Here is a 19007-nt window from a genome sequence, read left to right as displayed (position 1 = left end):
ATTTTTATATTTTAAAAACAATTTCTCATAATCCGAAGCCAACCCATTATATTCCTCTAATAGCTCATCATAAGATAAATCATCAAAATTAGATGAATTAGAGGTTACCTTATAATCTTCCCCGAATGCCATCAAGCACAAGTTTGCTACTTCTTGTTCCTCTTCATCGGAACCTTCTTCATCGCTCCATGTAGCCACATGAGCCTTGTGCTTATTCTTTGATTGACCATTTCTCTTCAATTGTGGGCAATCATATTTGACATGCCCTGGCTTTTTGCATTCATAGCAAATGATCGGGTCCTTCTCTTTTGGTTCATTTTTTAAACCTTCATTTCGTTTGAATTTTCTTCCTCGGTAAGGTCTCATCATTTTTCTGAACCGTTTGGCAAACAATACCATTTCCTCGTCATCGTCATCTTCATCCGAATCACTCTCATCTTTTGTGGATTTGAGAGCAACTCCAATGTTTTTCTTCTTCTTCTTCTCCTTTGGTGTCTCGTCAATCTTATCGAGATTCACCTCATCTTTAAGCATCATTTCATGAGTGAGGAGATAACTGATTAGCTCTTTAAGAGTTAAGGACTTTAGGTTCTTAGCCTCGATGATTGTCATCTTCTTGGATTGCCATAATTTTGGAAGTGAGTAAACTAACTTCCTTACAAGCTTTTCGTTTGGAATGATCTCTCCATATAATTTGAGACCATTGACAATCGTTGAGAATTTATCCGTCATAGCTTTGATATCTTCATTTGGTTTCATTCTGAAATTTTCATAGCTATGTGTTAGAAGACTAATTTTAGATTCTTTTATCTCGTCGGTGCCTTCATGAGTGACTTGTAGTTTATCCCATATTTCTTTGGCGGTTGTACAAGATGAAACTCTTCCATATTCATCTGGTCCAAGAGCATAAAATATAATATGGATGGCTTTGGAGTTAAGCTGGAACATTCTTGTCTCTCCTTCACTCCACAATCTTGGATGAGTGAGAGGTTTGATATATCCGTCTTCTACAACATTCCATGCTCCCATGTCACTTGCTTGAATGAAATACATCATCATATTCTTCTAATACACATAGTTAGCTCCATTATAGAAAGGAGGCTTGTTGACGGATTGAATCGAGACCGGAGTCGACGTTTGAAGTAGAGGCCATTGATGACTTGATTATTGATGTAACTCTTCCCGAATCGACTCAAGAGGTGGTTAAACCTTCAAATGAGTTAGGCTCTGATGCCAATTGTTGAGTTAATCAATCAATGAATATGGCTAAGAGGGGGGTGAATTGACAAATAAAAATTTCGGTGGAAGCTTATGCAGAAAATTAAAAGTAATTGTGCAGCGATTTAGAGTGGTTCGACTTTCTCAACCAAAGTCTACGTCCACTACCTTAGCTATCCATACTAAGGATTTTCCACAAATTCACTAATTTGTCTTTCTTTTGAGGACAAAGAGTAACCTTATAAACCCCTCAAGAATTATACCCCAAATTCTTGAGAACACCTTCTCCCAAAGAGAAGAATACAAATTTTGCAAACTCACAAGAAAATCCTCACAAGGCAATATGTTTGCACAATTCTAGAACAAAGAAAGAACACTCAAGAATAATACAATTGAGCACAATAAGTGTTCTTGAAAGCAAAGATGAATATTGAATGAAGTAGGCTTGAAAATGCTCAAACTTAAGGTTTGATGCTTTCTCTTTGATTGTCTCTTGATTCTTGTTGATTGTTGTTTCTTGTTGTTGATCAATGGCTTCTAAGCTTGTTTAAATACACCATCAATTGATTCTGAACGTTGGGGATGATTAGTGGAGTAAATGGAGCCGTTTTAGTGTGAAAACAATTAATAAAACAACTTGGACCGTGGGGGGAATCAGTACCCCCTAATGGGGAATCAGTTCCCTAAGTGTAAAATTCAAATATTTTGACCGTTGATCAGGGGGGAATCGGTACCCCTTGGGGAGAATCAGTTCCCTTCGAGCATTTTATTTTTCTCGGAGCCAAACCATTCAGGGGGGAATCAGTACCCCCTTGGGGGGGAATCGGTTCCCTCTGGACATACTGGAATTTTTTGCTTTGAAATGGTTCGAAATACTTTGTAAAATTATTTTAAGATTAAAACTTAATTTTACACTTGAGTAAGGATTAAAAATGACATTTGAAAGATTTGGAGTAATATTTTGATATTCGAATAATTATATCGAATATACTTAGAAAATCTTTTGGAAAATCTTAAAATTCATTTATCTTAATTTGTTATATCGAAATATCAAAATGTATTCAACAGTAAGTCCTTATGGATGTCTGTTATGGGATTTGTATTTGGTGTATGGTTTGAGGGTAACTTTGTGTTTTAAATAAAAACTCAATATATGATTTATGTTTTTTGCTATATAATATATCTGGCTCCCGATCTATGATTTTAACTGTTACTGTTAAATTGATTTAAAATGGGGTATTGATCAGGTAGGATTCTGGAGTCTCTGAGGTTCAACTAATTGATAATTCATTTCTATTGTGATTATTCATATTGGACTCCTATATCCTAGGGGTCTATGATAAGTCCTTATGGATGTCTGTTCTAGGGAATTTCATATGGAGTGTTCGGGTGGATGGTATTACAATGATTTTAAAAATATGTTTCATTAAATATGCTACTTCTGTTTTTTAAACTATTTTTGATTTTATGGGAATACACTAGACGTCTATTTTCAATCTCCTGAACTTGGTCCTCGAACGTTTCTTCTAAACTATGAGCTTCCTGCCTGTTACTTGAAGACATATCAGTGGAACCTCAACTCTTCAAGAAACATGTAGACGCATGAATCAATAAGGAAATTTATGCTTTCCATTTATCTGTATGTCTTTAGCATCATCTGGTAGTTCTGTATTACCGAGATTTCCAAAGCTCACTCTTTTACTCACCATTTCAGGTTAATAGAATTGATCTAATGCAGCTATCAACATCAGTAATGGGTGTTCCTCCAGCGTTGCTTGCAGAGTATAGTAGATGTATAATTATGTGTAGATCACATTGTTTTTATACCGAGTCTAAAACTTTTTATGATAAGATGTATGAATGAATTCTGTTTTTAATATATGTATGATTTTATGGACTTGTGTTTTTATTTATAAATTGTTTTACAATTTTTAAATGGTTTTAGTAGAATTTTTAAAATTTTCCCGATTTTATGGTGGGTTACTCCGATGGCCTAATGTGACGTCTCGAATTAGATCGGATCGGAGCTTAGATTAAGTCGAGTCTTTTTGGGTAGACCAATCAGTTGATTGTCATATGATGTCTGGTTAGTACATACCCCTAGATTATAACCTATTTCTCTAAGCTACAACTCCAAGGTCGAGTCCCCTCTCTGAATTAAGCTAACCTAAGTATTATGTCCGTAAGGGCTCGACCTCTACAGGAAATGAATATTGTTAGTGTCTCGCGAGTAATGTACAAGTTAATTGATCAAAATTCTGACCTAACTTCGACTTGAATTTGAGTTTTGTTACCCCAAATATCCTGTGATGATAAACTTATAGCTAAACCTTATAAGTGAAATTTCGAGATTAAAATTTACTACCCATTAAGATTTTACTACTCAAGTTGAATGAAGAGGAAGGTATTTTTTCCAAGCTTAGACAAGGTGATTTTCCCCCTAAATCTCTACATTGATGAACTGAATTGAAGAATATATAGAATTATTCTTATTCCAATTTTATTAGATTTAAACTCGATAAGTGCTAAGCCTCATACCTCTGTGGTTTGATCAGTACGAGATTAAATAAAAATGTTTATGTAAATGGTGAAAGTGTAAATCTCTAGGTGATTCTGTTACGTCTGATAGAAAATGGTTTTGACTACATGTTGCACCACAAGTAAACAAGTGTTAGTCTGATTAAAGATTGATAATTAAGGTCTGATTGGTTCTACAAGGAGGATTATGTTCAAATTATGGAATTATGATCAGAAAGAGATTTCTATCGAGGTAAATATATTTTAATGGTTAAGGTTCAGCAGAGAAATAAGAGAATGAAGAATTGATGAAAGCCTGGTTTCTGGTTTTTCTTGACTTGGAAAAATTTCGAGAACGAAATTTCTTTTAGGAAGGGGAGAGTTGTCACACCCCAATTTAAGAGGAAAAATGTTATTAATTTAAGTAATGGATTAAAGTAGTAATAAGAGAAAGTTGAGAACTAAGGGCATAATTTTACTATTTTTCTATTATGGAGAGTTTAAAACTCCCCTATTTCTGGAGAACTCTAAAAATGGTAAGTTTTTTCTCTCTCTCTTCTTCCCCTTTCCTCTTTTATTTTTCTCTCTAATCAATAATAATTCATCATCATTTTGTCGTCAATTAGTCATCATTTGACGACACCATAGGCACCATTGTATTCATGGCATTGAGAGGAGTCGACTGGTGGTCGTGGTGTCATCATCACCATCGAAAAGGGTGAGAAAGTAAAAGTTTGATAGCTTTGAATGATCAATTTTCACCGTTATCCACTAATCTTTGTTGTGAAATAATGTTTGCAAAAGAATCCCAAGTTGACGATCTACAAATCTGGAGTTTTTAGTCACTGTCCGACCACTAGCCGTTGCACGAGCCACCTCCAGCATATGGGTGTCGTCTGCGAGTTGGGGAGTTCCAGAACCAGTATGAATCGGTCCAAACCGCATGAACTAGTCTATATCACTTGATCGAGCTGACCGAGCCATCTAACTGAGCTAACGATCGAACTATTGGCCGAGATAGAAGTCGTTGATCGATGTTGACTTTTTATGGGACCACCTATCCTGATATCCTGAGTCTATTTTTGGGACTCGTTTCGCCAAATTTGAACACGATAAGTTGTTTTTCAGCATTTTATCTTGCAATTTGATTTGTTTTCCCCGATTCAGACATGTTTCTACATTTTGTTTTGTTACGTATCCAAGATTTTTTTGGATATTGAATTCAAGTTTGAGGGGATTCGAATGAAGTCAAAATGACAAACTGAGGTGGATCAAAAGCCGAAGTAATACAATACTAATTTTCAAGTATTTCAATACACGTTGATATTGGTTTTGTATGAATGAATATTATTGGTCAATTAGGTGTAATTAATGATCTATAGGCTCAAACTGAATTTCGTAAAGAGTTAGTAAACTATATAAATAATTACGAAAAATACCCTTAAGGATACAAATATGATGTGTTTTACCTCTGATGGTGGAAATGACATAAATTTATGTTGGACCTAAATTAAGTTTGAACTATCTATTTAAGTTCCTTATATGTTTGAAAAAGAACTTATAATTTCTGGTTTTTAAAATAAGTACCCAATGACTGAATTGCTGGAAATGATGCATGCGACTGAATCGAAGAAATGATTAAAATACCCCCACCCCTAAAAAAATCAGAATATTGTAAACTTCAAATTGATCAAAGTAACCTCGAATACTGAAATGACCTAAGTGTTGTATCGCCCCTTAAAATTTGGAGCTTGACCAATGCACGTCAGCTATTTTGGATACTATTACAATTCATAAATAAATTAAACACCACCAAAATACATGTTCGTCTTCTAAAGATCTATTCAATGTTGATTCTAAGAGAGATTCGTTCAACTGGTGTAGTCAATATTAAGAAGTTAATATACGTGAAACGTGCCAGCCCGAATGATTGACAAGTGTTGTAGTGTTAGAATCTAGTTAGTTCGACTTGACTCAAAGTTGATATTTTGTTATAAATTCTAAAAACTGTAAACCATCTGTTGACCTTTCTTGGGTTAAATCGTTAAGGATTCTTTAAGGATCAGAATGTTCGAAATGCCCTTAATGGCTTGAATAATGGGATCACTCTTATTATGTTTGGATCTTAAATAACTATGATATAAAGGTTCTTGAATACATTCCTAATACACTTGAAACTTAAATGGTCATGAAATATAAATTTTTGAATGTTGATTAGATCTGTTATTTAATGAACTCCTTAATAGGTACCTCGATTCTGAAATCTGACTAATCTACAGAAATCCCACGTTTTTCCTCCCCTGATAACTACCAAATGCCTCTGAAAAATATATGGACCCTCTAGTGTGTTTCTTGTGTGCTATATTTATCTGTTTTAACTGATTTTGAAAGCATGATTATTTTTACCGATTTCTCTGAGTTCTGATTATATTTATCTAAAATTTCTTATTATCTGGTACCTGTTTTCTGGATTACTATTGTTTTAGGTTTGATTATGATCTCCTGATTTTACATGTGCTATATGAAACTGTTTTATTGGGGTACTGTCTAGGTAGCTGTTTGGAGACTCTGAGGTTCAATTAGCTGGTAATTACTTTTTTTTTTGATCATTCATATTGGACTCCTAGATCCTAGGGGTCTAGGGTAAGTCCTTATGGATGCCTATTCTAGTGATTTACAATTAGTGTACGTTTAGAGGGTAACTCTGTGTTTTAAATAAAAACTCAATCTTTGATTTATGTTTTCTGATATATAATATATATGACTCCCGATATCTGATATTACTAGTTACTGTTAAATTGATTTATAATGGGGTATTGATTGGGTAGGATTCTAGAGGCTCTGAGGTTCAGCTAGCTGGTAATTCCTTTTTGTTCTAATCATTCATATTGGAATCCTAGATCCTAGGGTAAGTCCTTATGGATGCATGTTTTGAGGAATTTCATATGGTGTGTTCGGGTGGAGGATATTACAGTGATTTTAAAAACATGTTTCCTGAAATAAACTACTATTGTTTTTTAAAATATTTTCAATTATGGGAACACACTAGACATCTATGTTCAATCTCTTGATCCTACCTATTACATGAAGAAATATCAATGGAACCTCAGCTCATCACGAAAACCTATGGATGCATATGTAACACCCTATACTAGTACGACACACAGTCGACCGATGAGAGCGCCACACGGAACCACTAGAGTGGCTAACCAAAATTTTTCTTCAACATACTAAATGGAAACATTTATTCATTCGAAAAATGTTTGTAATAAATTAAACGTTAACATTTATTTTAAATGTTAACGTTATTTAAATAAATTATTTAGAAGCTCCTAATAATAATAAAAAAATATACAGACTGTTATTTAAATAAATCATGACTTAAATATACAAAATAGGGATTTCAAATATACATTTCCTCTAAGAATTTGAGACGTACTCTGCTCTGTGGCTGGTCTGGATCACTTATGATCAAAAGGTTCTTCTATTGCCCCTTACATAATTTGCGTAAGGAAACAAATTCCAAATGCTGAGCTAACTAGCCCAATGCCACACTAACAACTAAAACATACTAAAAGGGGTACAATAACTTGTTTATACAACTGATAAAATAATATAGTGAGTATACTCGCATACTCACTCTCTATGCTATGGTAGACATCATGGTGCGATTGAGGAATTTCTACATCTTGGAGCTCATGCACCCCTCTAGTCTACTGATGATGTGCCCCTATAATCTTTGCATCGGACGCCACATCCTCAACTAACCCACCCCTTGCGAGTGTTGGACCTTGCCTCCTAGCTAGTCAGTTTAAAATGCCTTGCGCACTCCCTAAGGATATCCGGACTGATTCTATACTTCGATACCCTGAACTAAAGGAACTTAGGTGTCTGAATCGTTTCCCGAGCATCAACCAAGGCTAGTATTACGTCGCCCTAATTATTTTAGTTTCTACGTTTGATTATTCATAATTAATGTTCTCATTTGTATTCTTAATTAAGAGTAATTAGTGATTATTGGGAACCTCACTAGCCTTTACAATTCCTCAAATTTTATAGTCCAAACAACTCTTTGGTATCGATATTGACCATACAATATCGATACCTCATAACAAAACTCTATTGTTTTAAAAGGGGAAATATTGATACTCATATGGGGAGTATCGATACTTGAACCTTGGGTAGCGATACTCCCTTGAGTACCAATACCAAAATGGTATTCTAGAATATAGGTTTCGATACCAAGCATTCTGGTTTCGATATCGATCCCTTAATATCTATACTCCTTAAAGGGGTATCGATATTGCACTCATAACATTCAAAATTTTAAGCTTGAACAGTATCGGTATTGATCCTTCCAGTACCGATACATTTACTCAAAATTGTCTTATTTGGGCACTTAAACTCACTCACATTGCTACCTAGAGGTTCCCAAATGTTCTTAGTGTCTTATGTAATCATGTAGGATCATAAATAAGGCTTTGGACATGTTTATACTTCAAAACATGGAATCTACCATTGTTATGCTCACCAAGATTTAATCTAAACTTTTATGCTATCATGAATTACAAATGACCTACTAAAAAATATGGTAGAGTTGTAAGTGTGATTACCTTGAATTCTTTCCTGCTAAATTTTCCCCAAGTTAACTGGGAGTCACTTTGTCTTTTCCTTTTACTTTGGAACTCTCTCCTACCTCTTTCACTAAATAAGGTAGAGAATGGTTCATTAACTCAACTAAATGTTCAAAACAATATAATTTTACTCCTTATAATTCAAATCTTCCCAAAAAGAGTTAGAATCCTTAGATTCCCATAAACCCCACAAAAACCCATTTTTGGTTTCCAAGGCTAAAACTTACAATGTGGAGCTTAAATTAAAGCTAGAAGAATGATGATTAACAATCTTACCTTAGTTAAATCAAACTAGACTTGGATTGCATGATATATAGCTTTTGGAAAGGAATTAGAAGAGAAGAAAATGGAAGGAAGAAGAAGAGGAATTTGGTAAGATATTATGGGGTTTCACGTAAACCATATAAAAAATAAGGGGGTTTCAACTTTCAAAATAAAGAATGGGTAAACTACACTTTAAGTCCCTACACTTTCCAAATCATAAAATTATCATCACATTTCATAATTCTTTTGGGCCCAACTCAGCTCAATTCCAAATAAACTTGATCCAAACTATTTTAATAAATCTTTTGGGCTCTAAAATAGATCTCGGGTTAACCCAAACTACTGACTTGGGTTTCGAGGCATTACAACATGAATCAATAAGAAAATTTTATGCTTGTCATTTATCTGCATGTCCTTTAGCATCATCTGGTAGTTCTGTATTACTGAGCTTCCCAAAGCTCACTCTTTTACTCACTATTTCAGGTCAATAGAATCAATCCAGTGCAGCTATCGACATCAGTAATGAGAGTTCTTTCGACGTTGCCTGCGGAGTACAATACATGTATAATTAGGGGACATGTAGATCACATTGTTTTTATACTGAGTCTGAAACTTTTTATGATAAGATGTATGAATGAATTATGTTTTTAATATATGTATGATTTTCTACACTTGTGTTTTTATTTATAAATTGTTTTACGATTTTTAAATGACTTTAATAGAAATTTTAATCTTTTCCCTATTTTTATGATAGGTTGCTCCGGTGGCCTAATATGACACATCAAATCAGATCATGTCACTCGCATCGGTTTGAGGGGATACTATTACATTCAATTCATCCATATAATTAAAACTAAAAGTCAGTTATTACAAATTACAAATAAACAATTTGATAATCAAAATACATTTAAATTTAAATCAGAATAAAATATAAAAAAATATACATAAAACAAAAGTTATACTAAAATAAAATCTAAACTGAAAATCAATAAATATAACAACAAATTCAAAAGGTCCCTGATTCAAAAGGTAGTTCTTAACTGCAATATCCAAATTGCCAAAATTCATTTGTTGGATATCTGATTATTTTAGCCAGATTAAAATACTAATATATATTTCAATTTTCTAAATCATTTAAATGTACGAATTGTACCAGCAGAGAGTTCTATGCCTGACCAATAATAATATATGATTTTGATAATTACACAAACTTTAACTCGATAAAGAATGTGATATAATACCTTTTAATTTAATTCAATTATATACATATGGTTAAATTGTTCATATTTAATAAAAATAAATAAATAATCTATTTTCATATTGTTCTAAATAATTCCTACCTCATGGAGGAGGAAGAAAATTTTGCTCCTAATAAATATTAAGCCCATAATTTAAAGGAGATGATCACCTACTCTGGAAATTGTTGACAATCTATTTTCATGTTAAATATAATTTTTATTTGTATAATAAATAAACCTAAGATGATGTCACGTTAGTTTTAATATTAAAAATATGTTATGCTATTACTCCACGTGTTATGTTCTTGTATTCTAATTTTGTACATCAACACCAAATTCTAATTTATGCATATGGTTATACTACATAAAAAAAATTCTCATATCACATTACATATTAAATCAAAATTTATGCTAATTTTGTGTAAAATTAATAACAAAAAGACCTTAAATTTCCAGAACCACTGATCATGATTAAAGAAAGAATAACGAATATCATCGACTGTGTTTTCTTAAATGTCCCAAATACAGATCAACCCAAAATTCCAACAGCAACATACTTGGCTGCCGACTGACTAAGCCACAAGCACAAAATATTCTGTACAAACTAAACCTACAGTCCTCTACATTCAGATGTGAGATAATAAAAGAAAACCCTAATTTCCTAATATATATATTCCATATACTACTGCTTACTAGTAATTTGGTGTTGTATTGAATATCACAGGCAAAGGCAACCATGCTAGTCGACTGTATTCATTCTTCATCTTCTAAACTTTCATGGATATAATTGAGACGTTAACAAACTTCATCGGTAAAACTAGAAACTGCAACTTTCTATGCAACTTTAATATGTTTCTTGCTGTGAAGATCCATCACAAGATCCCGCAGCTCGGGGAAAATTGATATGATTGCAAGTTCTAATATCGCATAAGCAAGTTGCTTGGTGCATATAGTTGACTGCAATGGTTAATGACAGTGTAAATGTAATCGGAAAGCAAAAGGAAATTAGGGAACATGTGCACAGAATAAAATGGCAGAAGGATAAAAACTGAACCTGAGTGAAAAAATAAATGTCTCTTGCACACCGTCTGTATTGCTTTTGCCCAATCAAGCTAACTAAGGCTGTTGGAGCTCCATCTGACAAAAAAAGATTGCTCTTAGAGGTTTTCATAATTAATTAAGTTATTGCTCTAGGTAAAATACATATGAAACATGTTTAACAAATTTCACAACACAAACTGTGATATGAAAACGTGTGTAACGAATTTCACAACACAAACTATCACAGTGAACATTTTATGGTATCCTAGACACAGGGCTTCAGGAACTTTAGATGGAAATATAATCATTGAACTCCAGGCCGAGGAATTAGATTATTTGAAGCAATAATCAAGATTCAAGTGCATTGCAAGCATGTGAACCACAGATCCAAAAATAGGGAAGGTCTCCACTATGATCTGACCAGAAAAAAAAACTTACCAAAAAGCATATTTTTTATGTTGTTGGCTCTACGAGAAGCCTCAAGTTGTTCTTCAAAGGACCAAGGTTTATTGACATTACTCCCACCAAATTGGCTGATGCTTTGCAAAGGTGTCTTGTGTGGCTGAGTAGTATCCAAATGAATGTCCACTGTTTTTGTAAAGAATGTACCACCTGGCCACAGAACCTGGGAGAAAAACAGGGTGTTAAAAGAAACCGAATACAGGGGGGTTTACAAAACAGAAAGCCATCTCTTAATGAAAAAACTCATGTTTTTACAGAAGCAAATGCTGATCCAGTTCACACTCAAATTTAAGTTCACAATGAGGCTAATTTGTTCAGCTCTTACATCTTGAATCCATCGAATCCCTTGGGAAATAGTATCCTCCCTCTGAAGCCAATAAATCTGCCTCAAAAGCCAGTCATCGATGGCATCCTCCATCACCAGGTGTAAAATTTGCCTCGATATCCAAAAGACCTGTCTTCTGCATCCATGAAAAAGTGCACATGTTTATGTCCAATTATTCTGAAAATAAGTAATTTTAGAACATCAAAGAAGACCATTAAAGTTTAACAGGATCACATGGTTTGAAAGAAGAAAAAGGCTTGAAGCATATATCATTGATGGCAGTAGACTAATGCCTCTTAACCCATGCTAGGTTAGTTTTTCATCATGTGACCTGTTTCAGAACTTCAACAAAGTAGCAACTAGACACAAGGCTACCTTATCATAAGAGATTGAACAGAAAGCTCAAGATGTTGTCTTAATTGTTAGTTTCGAGATAGGTAATCAACTCACCACATCAACCAATCCTATGCTTGGAAATAGCAATGTACACTACTTGAATGTATGGTGCCCTTTAATAGTCAACCTAGACTAAGGTGACCGCCTAAGTTACTAATTAATCAAGATGACAGGTAAACAAACACTAGAAAAAAAATACAAGGTACAATATTATGTTTAGGATAATCTTTATAACTGCCACATGGAAGAATACAGCATTTTAGCAACCACAATAATGCAAATAAGGAAAAACTAACTCACCTTAGCCAGCCTCTTCTCTTAAGCTGAAACACCTTATCAACTAGATTCAGCAAAGGTACACTCACCTTAGGAGGGGTCCACTGCACAAAAATCAATTGGTAAACATTCAAAAATTCCAAAAAGTGGAAAAGAACGCTCTTGTAAAATCGTGTATGCTTAAAAAAAGCTGAAACTATTCAACCAAAAGATCATTAAGAATAGAAATGGGTCAAAGCCAGATAGACACAAAGGAAAGGGTTGCGGCAGCTAGAGAATAGGTGAAACCAACCAAGAAACTTGATTTCCTAATAATCATACTTTTGCTTGGGATTCTTATGAAAGCAATCCAAAATTTTATTGACAAAGGAGAGTGCACTCAAAAGAAAACAACAGAGATAAATCATGATACCTCAGGGGGCACTCCAACTGGATCCTCCATATGGCTTGAGGTTCCTAAAAGTTTCATTGAAGAACCAACCTGGCCAGACAATTCAGGTTTAACACCTAAATTATGTTTCTCGGAGACTAAATTACCAATCTGGGAACCAGATCTATCATCCTCGCGACTATGGCTAGCGTCTTTGATATCACCTTCTTCATTATCAGAAGCACTATTTTCCGTATCCAAGTTACTCTGCCTTGAAATATCTTTAGCAATCTCATCTTTGGTCCAAGACAAGGTCCTGCCAGTGACCGAGGAAGAGGCTTCACTAAGGAGAGAAGATGAACCGACAACTTTGCTCATTCTGCCGTCTGATACTCCTCTAAATTGACGTACAATATCATCCGTAGCATCATCCACATTGACTGTTCATAAACAAGAGAATTGGAAATGGTCAAGGAGTAACCGGGATAAAACAGTTAAATGTATGAAAAAATGGCATGACAACTAGAAACAGAAACAACTTACCTGCAAGGGTTCTCATTACTGATGAAGATTTTCCAAAAGAGTAGTTCTTCAAAAGCAAATGACAGCCACAATTAGAATGAGATGTCATTCATCTTAATTCCTAAACATAAAAATCAAAATGGCACCCAATGTGATGTGAAGAAGGTACACACCTTTGAGGAAACACTTAAAAAGTCCCACACTTCATGTTGTTCAGCCACATTAGCTATAGACAACAGATCCTGCAAAAAGGCAGGTTAATTGAAGCACATGTTGAAAGTAAACATCCTAAAAAAGAAAAAGGTTAGGAAGTAAATTACTTCCAGATACTTGTCAAGCTGAATGCACCGTTGGTGAACAAAATTGTCCTCCGTGCTTGATGAAAATATCCTTTTGGGAGGCAAGTGTAATGTATAATTAGGAATTTCTTTAAGATGTCGATGCAACCGTTCAAAGTTTCTGTATCTGCAGATAAAAAGAAAAAAAAAATAATGTTAGAGAAGAAAAATCAAATTATTATAGCTTTTCCATTATTCCATTGTAAGTAAAGGGCCCTTAATTAATGGGTTTTTCATTTAAAAAATATACATTTATATAGGAAGGGTGAGGCAAAACCTTCTCTTAACAAACCAAGTTCTGTTTTCTGCATCTGTCACAGCAATTGAATAAACTGCAAAAGATTTTGATCCAAGTTTCTCAACATATGCTCCAATAACCTGCAGATATAGAAAGGAATAGCAAATATAATTATAGATCACATAAAATGTCTATGCTACAATTCAACACTGCCAAGCATATGAAGCTTCTGTAATTTCTACTCCATGTCATTTCTGGATTCAGTTGGCACTTCAAATCTCAAATTCACAAAACTAACAGCAATATAGACAAGAATGCTCACCCGACACCTAAGCTTGGGTATATAAGGCTCCTCATTGCGAAGTACTGCATTTGAGGTAATCCTACCCCTAGATCCTTCACTATGCCTTCCAAAATCAGGGCTGTAGAACTCAGAAATAATTGGCTTGCGAATATCTCCTGTAAATGCCTTCTTTGTATCAGGTTCAACAATAAAACCGGAGGAACTACTGCATCTCTTAAGCCGACTTTTATTTCCGTCAGGGGATTGCTCACTAGCATCATTAAAATTGTTAACATGATGGTCTCCACCTAATAACGGTGAGGTTTTAAATTCTGAAGCCAACTTTGTGCCTGCTGTGTTACCATCACATAAATGAGCATCAAGATTTAAACCAGGCATTAGCTGCATCACAGTTCTCTCTTCACTTCCAGTAGAAGTTCCAACCTTGTTGGTAGAGATCTCACTTCCCATATTCCCCGTCAACCAAGCACCCTTAGGAAGAGATTCCTGAAATCTTGCTTTTATATATTTGTTCTCCTTCTTTTTGTAGTTTCTTCCTTTTGACCACATGTTTTCAAGATTTTCAGGGGCAAGAACTTCAGTTCTTCTCTGTGTTGCTGCCTCTAATTTTCGAGCCCAACCAGCTGGTCGAGGCTGCATCGATTCTCCCTCATATCTGTTACAATCTGAATACATTTCTTTCTGATCATCAATTCTAGCCAACGTCAAATCAGTTCCCTGACTATCTAAGGATTCAACTTTGTATGAGGTAGAGTCATCAGAACGTACTTCAACTGTAGAATCATCAAAACCTTTCATCACCTTGATCATATCATCTTTAATGGCAAGTAGAACAAATTCAATTACTTCATTGATATACCTGACAACAGAACATAAGTAAAAAAGAAGGATAGAATAAGGCATATTTGTAAAGGCAAGCATCATATCTTATACCAAGGAAGAGTGGACCATCATGAATATCCTTTTAAACACTCTCTTCTTTTGCCTACAATGAGCCAGAGTAAGACTCTAACAAAGAAACCACTCTAGTTGTATAATGTCATTCCATGCCGGATGGCCAGTATTATAATAGTTCCACTATTTTAAAAACCAAATAAACACTAAATAAGAGTGCATTTCGAAATCAACTGTCAAAATTCTTAACCTAAAAGTTTAGGCTAAACTATCTAAACAGAACTGTAGTTTTGAATTAAGTACTAATTGCTTTTTCTGCTACCTTAAAATTAAACAAACAATAAACTATAGCTCAATAACCTACCTGGGGCTTGCCAAATTCAAAAGAGGTTGCATAACCAAGCAAGTAACAATCTCACGAGCAATAGTGCGAACCAAAGGACATTGAGCTTCTCGTGGTCTTAATAGTACAGCTAAAACTCCACCAATAAGTCGTTGAATAACCTGAAAAATGGAAGTACAAGGAGTTAAACAAAAGCAAACCACAAAAATTTAAAGGCAAAACATTATTATTGTTGGAACACTCAACTCACACCTTGTACTCACTCTCTGGTGAAATTAATGCAGGGTGAAGCACTTCAGAATCCATAAGATGGTGTTTCAATCTTTCATCCCTTTCTTCAGATGACAATGTTACCATAACATCAACACCTATTGCAGCTTGGTTTCTTCTAAAAAGATCCAAGTGATCCCCTATCAAATCAACTATATCCCTGGAACATTAGACAACTGTTTCAAAACTGGAAAAAGATCTTTTACAATTGACAAACCTTCTTAAACTAAAAAACCTACCTTGTCAGCAAATCAACAAGGTTTATCTCTTTCGCCCTTCCAGATATTTCACCGAGCGCGTCCAAAATCACATCGCGCATCAACTCAGGGGCCTCCCTATCTGGAGTAATCTCCGAATACCATAAATCAAGAACAAAATCCCTAAGTATTTTATCAATAATCTCATTTAAAGCAGCCTCCACCATAGGAGAACCGATTTTCCTCTTCCACTTGAGCGGGAATGGTGAGCTGGAAAGACGGGAATCATTCACGGACAACTGTTTCTTCTCCAAATGAGACAAGTAAGTCGGATGACGAACTGATTTAACTTTCCATTTGAACTCAACCTCATTAACCATAAATCGCAGTCCAGCGGCAAAAAGAATTGCTATGGGTAAATTCATCCACATTGAAGTACTCGTATCTACAACCATTAACAGAAGCAAGAAAATTATTTAAAATCAATTCTATGAACTTCGATTTATTAATTAATATAAATGTAAAAGCTAATAATTAATTTTATTCAAATTAAATAGGGATACCCTAAAGAACTTAAAAAAAACAATTCTAAGAATAAAAAGTATCCATGCAAAGTAAAATCAAGGAATTCGCCGAAAAAAAATATTTTAAAGAACAAAATTAAACAGCTAAAAATTAGAAAAACTGACGTAGAACAAATAATTATTATTGGAACCATATTAATTAACTTACGAGTCAAGAAGTAAGTTACGGTAAAGGTAGCCAGCGCCCACCAAACCGTCTGTACTTTAGCTTCTTCAATCAGATCCTGTATCGTCTCCATCGGCTTCATTTTCTAGCTTCTTTTCTCCCTTCGATTTTTTTTTTTTCAAATTCGCGGAATTCAAATTCTTAATTTTCCAGAACTTTCAATTCTTTCTTAATATGCAAGATAAAACAAAATCTCCGGAAAATGATTGAATCTTTTCTTCGATCAGATTCCAGCAGGGTTTAATTTGGAATTAGTCGCGTCGAAAAAAATTTGCATAACATGGGAAAATGAAAATGAGGGTATCTGGAATTTGTTTTTATTTTACTAAACAAATCTGTAAAAGAAAAGAAGGGTAAAGTATACAAAAGGTCCTCCGATTATAGGATGCACTTTTTTAGTCTCTCACCAATAAAAGATATAAAATAGTCCTTCAATTATAAGGTGTTATTTTGTTGAGTCTCTTAGCTATTAAAAATTATAAAATGATCATATGATTGTTTATATGTTCCAAACTAGTTTTTTTTTTGTTAAAAATTTGATAATCTTAAAAGGTGGACTTTAAATTGTTGACTGAAATATGATAAAATCATATTCTATCATATCTCAGTAAACATGTTAACATCTAGTTTAGACGATCGTCATTTCTTACCCGAAAAAGACGAGTTTGAACATATGAATATGTTAAGTGACCATTTTGTAACTTTTAATAGTCGGAGACTCAATAAAATAATATCCATTATAATTGTTGTCCAAAATATACCAATTGGATGCCTTGGCTTAATGGTTTGGCTCTAGCTATTTTAGCCAAGCAACTAGGGTTTTAATCCTTATCTCCGCTTCAATTGGTGATTTATTTTCTTTCAAGAGGATGACATATGCCACCCTTTGATTGGAGGAAAATAAATCTATTAAATTAAATATAAATTTAGTTCACTAATGACACATGACACGTCTTGATTATGGGGTTAAATTTATTTTAACTTATTAAAATTAGGATTAAATTGAAATAATATATAAATAATAGGGACCAATTTTGTAATTATACTGAAATATTTTAACTATCACGTCACCTCCTCCGTTAAATGTTAACGACAAGTAGTTTGATTGAAGTATTTAAATATTTGGGTGGTTTGATTGATCAAATCGAAATATTGGTGCTTAAAATGATTTTTTACCATAATTGAATGGTCACCCGTGTAGTTTATCCCATAAAAAATAATGTAGTTAATACCCTTCTCTCACATAGGTTATGTTCGGGTGCGGATATAAGACATTACACTATTTTCCACCGACAATAAACTAGCCTGTAGACTCCTATCACGTAGTAGATTTGACACATGTTTTTTCTCCTTCTAAATTTTGATATTATTTCCTCGAGATATATTAGTTTTCACATGATAACGCTAAGTTTACGTTGTCATACAACTCCAAGTGGATATAATAAAACTTAGGTGAGGCAAATTTGAATATTATTAGTATGAATTATCTATTATATATATATATATATATTAAGTTTCAAAATTCTGTCCACATAATTATTCCTACTAGAATGTTTGGAGCTTTACGCGTTCGAGAGATTAGATATAATCTCTGTTACATCAAACTACATTATAGGATAAGTATGGATTTAGGGTAAGTTATACTATTGATCACTTAATTATTTAAATTTTTTATTTTTACCATCTATCTTTTAATTTTGTCAAGCCACTTACTGTTAATATTTAACAAAATAGGAGACGTGACAGTTAAATATTTTGATATAATCATTCATATGATTATTGATATTTACATATTCTCTCAATTTAGTCTTATAATTAATAAATTAAAATAAATTTAATAATTGAATCAAATGATACCATATGTCACTATTCACTCTTTGGTTTCGAGAAATTAAATCATGCAAAATTAAGATATATTTTAAGATTGACAACATCTTTTATCTTTATTTAAAAATATTTTAAAAATATATTTTATTTAAATTTTAACTTATTTTTTTGAATTGAAAAGAAGCAGATTATATTAAGCTCTCGGATATGGCGGACTATGTAAGTCATGAATCAACTGATCTCTGAGAAGATGGAGTAACTGCGTGTAAGACGGTGCCACCGACAGGTGAATATACAACTCTTATGAGTGTGTCCGCAGCTAGGTTTGTTTCACGGGGGATCCATTGGAGTTGTGTTTCCCACTTTCTTTGCCGGAAAAGAACAATTATACGAACCAAGGGTTGGACATTAGACGCATTAGCATCGACCTGCTCAATAATCTTGATAGCTTCGAGACTGTCGGACTGGATGATAACCTTGTTGTAGTGGTGATTCCAGACGAAATTCAAACCAGTTGCAATGCCGCAAAGCTTGGCATAAAGTGGCGTACAATGGCCAGTGAATCGAGTGTAGCCTAGGATCC

General features: G+C 33.9%; 1 protein-coding gene across 1 annotated transcript; it reads right to left on the bottom strand.

The window, feature by feature from the left end:
- Positions 1-10342: 10342 nt before the first annotated feature.
- LOC120204972 lies at positions 10343-16862 on the bottom strand. The gene is made up of 15 exons (XM_039204946.1): positions 16580-16862; positions 15890-16292; positions 15633-15810; positions 15402-15541; positions 14162-15002; positions 13879-13979; positions 13584-13728; positions 13437-13505; positions 13285-13330; positions 12784-13181; positions 12396-12475; positions 11700-11835; positions 11351-11537; positions 10926-11008; positions 10343-10828 (listed from the first exon to the last, which is right to left on the bottom strand). Exons 1-15 carry the CDS (start codon positions 16677-16679, stop codon positions 10706-10708), a joined length of 3030 nt encoding a protein of 1009 aa, XP_039060877.1. The 5' UTR covers positions 16680-16862; the 3' UTR covers positions 10343-10705.
- Positions 16863-19007: the final 2145 nt, after the last annotated feature.

Source organism: Hibiscus syriacus, unplaced genomic scaffold (assembly GCF_006381635.1).
Source record: "Hibiscus syriacus cultivar Baekdansim isolate YM2019G1 unplaced genomic scaffold, ASM638163v2 tig00011761_pilon, whole genome shotgun sequence".
Taxonomy (NCBI): Eukaryota; Viridiplantae; Streptophyta; class Magnoliopsida; order Malvales; family Malvaceae; genus Hibiscus; species Hibiscus syriacus.
Note: the sequence above shows the minus strand (reverse complement) of the source record. Positions and strands in the feature narration are given on the sequence as shown.